This window comes from Cyprinodon variegatus, unplaced genomic scaffold, assembly GCF_000732505.1.
Source record: "Cyprinodon variegatus isolate N-32 unplaced genomic scaffold, C_variegatus-1.0 Scaffold588, whole genome shotgun sequence".
NCBI classification, from domain to species: domain Eukaryota; kingdom Metazoa; phylum Chordata; class Actinopteri; order Cyprinodontiformes; family Cyprinodontidae; genus Cyprinodon; species Cyprinodon variegatus.
Window position 1 is genome coordinate 135,630 of NW_015151041.1, and position 7,788 is coordinate 143,417.

Here is a 7,788-nt window from a genome sequence, read left to right on the forward strand (position 1 = left end):
TCAAAAAAGTACTCCAGAGTGTTGTTCAGCATGGGGGTGAGTAGAAAATGAAGGCTAATCATGTTTTGGGTGTACTATTCCTTTAACGTGATTGATTCCCTTTAAAATTGATTTTGTGAATCAAACCACTTCTTGACGACATTTTAATGAACTAAGATGCTGATGGACATTGAACATTCAAACCACACTCACCTTGCCTATTTAGGATTGTTCTGTTATTCAGTGAATATTTATACTGTTATCCGTTATGATCACCACCACATCTAATCTTAAATGAAAAGGAAGGACAAAAAAAAATGACAAGTCACCAGTAAATGAAAAAGAAAATGTTTATTTCAAAAATCAATGTAATTGTCAATCATGTAGCAAAAATAAACAACATCAGACATACAGAGCTTTCCTGTAAGAAAGCCTATTTACACATTATGTCTCATGCTTCATTTCTGAAACAGATGCCTTTATATAAACAGCTGATGTGAGCGCATGAAAATGTTGGATTTACAATCAAAAGACATTTTTAATTAAACCTTATTTTGCGTTTAGAAGTAGTGGTGCTTCATTTATTAAAACAGTCATCCTTTTATGGAAACATTTATTTATCCAAAGCTGATATTTAAGTAATGTATCTTTAATCATTTTTGAATTGCATTAGTTTCATATGATATTCCAAAGACTGTAAATCATGTTAGTTTAGCCTAGTGGGGAAAAAAAAAACTTTTTATGAAAGAAGAAAAAATAATTGATAAACTAACAAAAACAATGCAAAAACACAAAAAAAAAATCCCCTTTCATTTTTACTACTGTAACATACATATCCATATATGTAAAAGTATATATGAAAAATAACCACAGATTTTACTCTTTACACTGGATATTTATTCATCTTATTAGGTAAAACATTATAATATTGCTGCCAGTCAAATATTTAAAGATCTCTTTTAAATAGTGATTTTTACTCCCTCATTTACACAGGGGGGAAAAAAATCATTCATAAACAGCTTAATGATCCTGACTCATGCATTTAGCTAATCATTAAATATTTGATTTGTCTGCTCATCATGATGTGTTACCGTCTTGATTTATCATTGTCTCTCATTAACAGGAAGGCTTTTCTCTGTTCAGCATAAACTGAAGTATACCCTGAAGTAAACCAGCCCGACTCTGGGCTGAAAATACACTTAAATACGACTGCGACTGGCTATGTTTGCCCCAAAATTCAGGAGGCAACATCTGAAGGCAGACTCAGTCCGACATTAAATGTGTAAGAGAATATCCACAGGTCTGTTGTGTTTACACTAGCAGCTTAAATTTAATGAAAAAAAAAACAACAGGATTTCAGCTGAAAGAGTAGATCTGTCCAAAATAACAAAGAAACTGGTTAGGTGGAGTGTGATCAAATGTCCATTGTGCTCCACCCTACTTCTTACGTAGCACAAAGTAAACAATGGAGGAGATGAAGGTCAAACCGAAGGCGATCCATGCCAGGATGTAGCTGTGGCCATAGTTACCACCTGCCTCGTCCGAATGGAAGCGGTCTGTGTAGATGGAGGCTGCGATCATGATGAACAGGCCTGAAGGGATGAAAAAAGAACCAAAACAAAAACAATTTAATGGAGATCATTGGGAGATATGGAAAAACGTTCAACCACAGCTTTACTTACAGGCAAGAATTTGAAAGACGCCGGAGATGGTGAACCTGTTTCCCTTCGGGAGGGTGAAGAGTTGAGCAATAAACACAAAGAGGCCAATGATGGAGAAAATACAGGCCAGAACAGAGGTGGCCTGCACTGCCTGGAGGTAATCTGCAGGGGGAGCAAGAGAGCAACACGATCAAAAAGATGGGTAATTAAATTAATAAATATAAACGATTACCAAATTCCTTCTTTTGTTAATCAAAAACTGCAATTGTGAAGTTTAAAGCAGCTCAGTGCTGGTTTGACTAATATGTGGATATTTCTAAACTTCTAAACGTCATAATAGCATATAAATAGCTATTTTATTATATCTCAAACAGTGTGATGTTCAAATTCAGATTTTATAAAAAAGATTGTCAAACATGGTTTGTTTAAAACACTGAATTTGCTCTTTGATTTATGCAGAAGCAAGCTATAATGCAGAGATCAAGTTTTGTTTCATCGCTTCCTGTTTCTTTTCCACTGTTACCTTTTTTTTTGGCTAAGCTTAACACATGGCGACACTCACTCACTCATAACTAGAAAAACAAAAAATGTGATAGAGAACCTGATTTAGAATACAATTTTTTTTTTTTTTTTTTTCCTTTTTTTTTTTTTTTTTTTTTCCTTGAGTGCTTCTAATACCAATGGAATTTTTGTTACTTTGGGCAGCGAGCCATATTTCCTGTATAAACAAAGACTTCATGTGAGGAAGTGAACATGAGTGTTTGGGCTTTAAAAGTTTTTTGTATTTGGTCGTATTTAGTCAAAATATGCAATAAATTATTAAAAAAGTTAGAATTTCTAATTAGATATTTCCTTATTAATAGGGATAAATTAGGCTCACCTTGTGGGTAGGAAGGGATGTCTGGGAGGTCAGTATAATTCCACTTGTTATTCATAAACACCCACCGGGCCCAGATATCTGTCCGCACGGTTTCAGTTACCCACCAGGCCTGATGGGAAGGTTAAAAGAAAAAACAAAAATTAATCGAATCCTGTGACAAAGTCTGTTACATCATTGTTTAAGGTTCAGAGAGGAAGAAACCTCCTCGGTGGGAGAGACACTTTAAAGGGCCCATGCACATCCCCACATAACATTGGTATTACTCATCTCACACTTCGGAATCTTACCCAGATAGGAATCTGAGATATTTCTGAGCAGCATGCGCAGGTTGCTTTGTTAAACAAACTATGATTGAGCTGAGTCTAACAAAAATGATGGGTATGTGGTCGGGAAAGAAAGAGACAACCACTAAAAGAAAAGGAATGAGAGGCAGGAGAGATTAACTGACTCACTGAGATTATACAGAATGTCTGAGGTGAGGTTATCTGTAGTTAATATATAAGCTGCAGTAAGAAACATTTATAACTTAAATTGATTAAGAATCTGAAGAATACCAAAGTATTAACATCGTCTGCAAGCTGAAGTATCGATGCATATGTGTTATTTTACCGCTCCAGCTTAAACCACTCAAGACCGACCTATAACAGGTAGCCTGATTATGTTGCATTATTACGGTTTAAGGCAGGAATTAAAGACGTGATGAAAGCAAGACAAGAGCTGCCGAGCCCACAGTTGAAACCAAAACGTGTGAGTGCAGAAGGACATACGCATAGCTGCTGCTAGCACATGCCATTTGTCAGAATCCTGAATTTCACTTTTGAAAGAGGTCAAAAAGAGCACGGAAGTGTAAGTTGTTGTGGTTTCTCATGGCGTCTGATGCTATTTTATGTTGTTACTGTGATTGGCTGAGACAAATCATAGGCAGACATTAGGAACCCAATATCAGTCTGACTTGCCAGGTTAAGAAGGTATCTAAAACTGATGCATTTTTAAAAACCTTTTATCTGTTGTTTGCAGTGGATGGCTGGTTACAGAGAAGTGGATTTAAAATGTGGAAAGGAAAAACACAACGTCAGAATAGAACATATATATATATATATATATATATATATATATATATAAATACATACTGTTTCTGGACAATGAAAAGGTCAGAAATTCAAAAGTTTTAAATTGGGGTTGTTTCATTCATTTTCTTTTAGTTGTCTAATCTACCAGAAATTTTTCACTCAGCAAGATCAGTGGTGGCGTACCGCCTCCAACCGTCATTTCCTGTATTAATATAACCTCCCAGAGAAAACGCAGTGATGACTTCAATGTTTACATTTACATTGCCCATATTTACATTATTTATTTTCAATATTTATTATTTATTTACAATACCAGAAGCATAAAGTGATGTTTTTGAAGCTTAAATTGTTTCAAAATGCCATGGGTCCACTTTAGTCTTGACCTCTCTTAGACTAGCTGTTAGCATTAGTCTCTGGGACCAACTGATCTTGATCAGTGGTGTCAAACTCCAGTGTCCTGCAGCTTTTTGATTGTATTTAAATGCATTTAATTCAAAATTAATTATTAGCCGAGCTCTGCAATTAAAAGAAAATAATGGAAAAAAAATATATCTGTTTAAAATGATATAGAGTACTCTAGGTGGGGCCTAACGTTTAACTTCTGCAGGTTGATTTTTTTTTACCAGAACCTCTTTAAACTATCCTATTTAACTTTCCTTTGAACAAACATTGTGATCGTCTAAAATTGTGAAATCCTGTATAACGTGTTTTCACAAGCATGCAATATGAACAATACTTACATTGTCAATGGTAGCAACCAGCAAGAGGATGATGGCTGCGATGTGAAGAACTGAAAGTGCGATGAGGATCAGCATGATGACTGTTCTGAAAAGATGAATGGAAAGAAATTGGTTTCACCTCACAGTTTTAGGAATGTGTTGCTACAGCTTAACCTAAACATATGCTGGGAAACGCACCAACCCTTTCTATAACCGCTCATTCTAAGTTTGAATAAGACCAAAAGGCCTCACACCCACTCAGGGCGTCGCTTTGTAGCTTTTAATTTGAGTCTAGAGCTGAGGCCCTCTTGTGAAAAATGTGTGCAAACTGAGCTCAGTTAACAGGGGCTGAATGCAAAGGTGATGGTGGATCGTCAGGGGGAGGGGGATCAGAAACAATAAGTAGGGAGGTAAGGAAAGACAAGTGAGTAGAATGGTTCTAGTTGATAGATGAGTTTGAGCTTGTCCAATGTTTGAAAGATGGTTGCCACTCCCTAAAATAACTGTAGAGCATACACCCAGTTACTGTATCCTTCCAAGCTGCTGATCCCTCCTCACTCTGGCAGATAATGCAACCCTTTATTCTTTTTAAAACAAACACCAAACTAATTTTACCAACTGTTTTCATGTTTTCACTGTAAAACTATCATTACAGTTTTAGTTGCCCGTTAAGAGCCGCATGTGTACATGGGCCTTGTTTGGGTTAAATACGGACCTGAGGCCACGCGGGGAGAGATCAGAGGATCAGTGGAATGTGCTGGTTCTCGCTTGGTTAAAGGAGTGGTCCAGGGTTCGGCCCACTGTCGCTCACTCAAACAAACCCTTTCATACACGGGGCATCGAGCCTCCAGACATGTGAGTGGGCTTCAAACAACCTTGCAACTTTTCTCCCACCTTGTCTCACCTCAGACTTACTTTTTAGATATAAACCTGTGCAATTTCAGCCAAAAAGCATATAGATGCTGAAACATAGATGCTTTCTGCAGATTTTACCGGGGAATACTGACTTTTAAGTTAGAAAATATGGCTAGGATAAAAAAGAGAAAAGGTTAAAGGGTATGTTTTCATTAAAAACACACTTTTGGAATTTTTGGTTTCCCCAAATTCCTGCAGAGACCTTAATGTCTTGCCATGATATTACTGCATTTCCATCTTAAAAGTGGAAAAAGATCTCATTTTGACTTTAGAAACTAGAAATTTCAGTCTTAATGAATTTTTAGCTGCATCTTCAAACCAGTTTTTAGTTTATATCACTGTAAAGTAAACTACTGTACTCAGGTCAGTGATAATTTGACCATTAAAGCAAGTTAGGGTAGACAAGAAGATTGGCACTTGAATTGAAAGAAAAGCATTCGGTACCCAATATTCCATAGGAAACATGTTTAAACATCCCTTTTCCTATCCTGCTGAATCAACTCAACCGCAGCTCTAAGAAGCAAAGCAAAAACTTTGACTTACCGTTAGAGGGGTGCAAGTTTCTTCCAGGTTCTATTCCTCCTGCTGTCAATGATCCTAATTCCAGACTGAGATTCTAAAGGCACAAACCTAAGAAAATACCCCTCCGCCCACTTATACCCAGCCCACTTTTTAAGTCCACACCCTAGACAAGCCTCTTGTTTGCTTTTCACATAATCCCTGACATCTCTTACTCTCTTCCCTCCCCCCTACGTTATTCACTCATAGATACAAACTCAAACGAGTCTTTTTTGTTTTTGGTGTTCTTTCTCATGTCTTTGCCAATCAGCTGAAGATGTTTACTCTCATGAGGGCCGCTGGTGACTCACGGGCAGTATTGAGGGGGAACTCCTAAAACACTGACTGGATGCACGCTGCCATGGCGACAGACGGACAGCCCAGCTAACCACAATCACAGTCTTGTTGCTACGGGTGACACGTATGCACAGAAATAGCTATATCTGGGCGCGTAGACGTTTACGCTTTCCTTCCCCGTGGTTTCCCTCAGTTTTTTTTCCCATTGTTGTTACAGAGAAAAGTGTTTCAGGATGAAGGCATGTTGCTGTTGACAACAGGAGGCCAGGCAGGAAGAGGGCAAATGGGTACAAGTCGTTGCCTAAGTGCAAAGTAAGGAGGAACATGTTGGAATGTAAAGGGTGGGGAGGTTTGGGAGACTTTTCACACCGCTGTGACTTTATTTGTTCTTGCCTACTGTCACTGCTTAATTCCCATCGGAGAGTTATGTGCTTCATAAGAGCCTGGTGATTCAAAGTCATCAAAGCATTTCGTACCATTTAGTTTAAAGGGCCCTGCAAATGTATTCATACCAGTTAAAGGTTTTTACAGTCTGTCTTATCAGAACTACAAACCACAAAGTGTTTTATTGGGACATTAAAACATCCTGATAAAATTCTTTATTAGGATTATGTGGTTGTTTGTGCAAAGGGAGGAAAATGATTAAAAGTTTGTCTTTACATTTGGCCTCCTTCACTCTGAACCCCCGAATCAATCCATAGACAACTCTAGCCGTCAAAGATTACATCTCCTTTTAGACTTTATTATCCCATTTCGCTCAATCCCTTTTCCACAGACTCCCCCTCATCAGCATACAGTAACAATAAGGCACAGCAATACTTCAACACACAAAACACCATAAAAATAACGCACAGGTCAAAACCTATCAATGCATGGCCTACCCAGCCTGTTGATTAGGACTGCTATGACCACGTGCAAGAGCGATTTCCTGAAATGAGCTTTTCTGCACCTCAGTGTTCAACATCTGCATCCTGATGACAACGGCGTGAGGTATTCATGTCGTGGATGAGTAAAGTTCTGTATTACACATAATACACTGCGTGTGATGGCTCTATAATTGAGTTCAGAAGGGTTGGACGTAAACAGAACAATGATTCTCCAAGCAGGTTATGCCTCAGAGTTTAGTCTGCTCTTTTAACAGCAAGCATGTTATGAAAAAAGGTGGAGCAGTGTAATAGTTCGGATTGGATGATGCTTTTGGAGAAGTCACAGAAGTAGACACAGCGGAACCCAGAGTCCCACTGGGATGGCTGCTCGTCTCTAGTGGCTCTTGTTCATGAATTTCTGTGATCTGCTAATTGAAGGTGAGTCTGATATCCACTGTTACTTGAAGATATTTGAAGTTGTTGGTTTGGTTGTTGATGTTAGAGGAGTCGGAGGGCTTACCACCAGTTCCTTGGTTCTGTTTAAATTCAGGTGTACTTCCAGGTCAGTGGATGCAGTGACAAACAGCGTTGTCATATTCCAGAACAGAAAAAAAAAACACTTTTGTGGATAGCAAGGATGACCATGTCATCAGTTTATTAATAATAAATGATCCTTGGAGGCGTACTGATGCAGTCACTGGTGTAAATCATGTCGAGGTAGGGAATCAGCACAAAGCCTTGTTGGACTGCAGTGTTTGTAGTTGAACCAAACCATACCACTTTAAGTCTGATGCTCAGAAAAGTATAAAGGAGATGGATTAACCGAGGAGGAATATTAAGACA

At 38.1% G+C, this 7,788-nt stretch overlaps 1 protein-coding gene across 1 annotated transcript; it reads right to left on the bottom strand.

Moving 5' to 3' along the window:
• Positions 1 to 306: 306 nt before the first annotated feature.
• Positions 307 to 5,946, bottom strand: LOC107095975 (epithelial membrane protein 2-like). The gene is made up of 5 exons (XM_015392382.1): positions 5,768 to 5,946; positions 4,331 to 4,415; positions 2,521 to 2,629; positions 1,662 to 1,802; positions 307 to 1,571 (listed from the first exon to the last, which is right to left on the bottom strand). Exons 2-5 carry the CDS (start codon positions 4,403 to 4,405, stop codon positions 1,417 to 1,419), a joined length of 480 nt encoding a protein of 159 aa, XP_015247868.1. The 5' UTR covers positions 4,406 to 4,415; positions 5,768 to 5,946; the 3' UTR covers positions 307 to 1,416.
• Positions 5,947 to 7,788: the final 1,842 nt, after the last annotated feature.

Bases quoted from the DNA above. Each gene is read 5' to 3' on its own strand.
- LOC107095975 (XM_015392382.1), bottom strand. From the start codon at position 4,405: ATGCTGATCCTCATCGCACTTTCAGTTCTTCACATCGCAGCCATCATC. The intron at 2,630-4,330 runs GTAAGTATTGTT...CCTTCCCATCAG, and splicing joins TGGTTGCTACCATTGACAAT to GCCTGGTGGGTAACTGAAAC. The intron at 1,572-1,661 runs GTAAGTAAAGCT...TCATCCCTTCAG, and splicing joins CGTCTTTCAAATTCTTGCCT to GCCTGTTCATCATGATCGCA.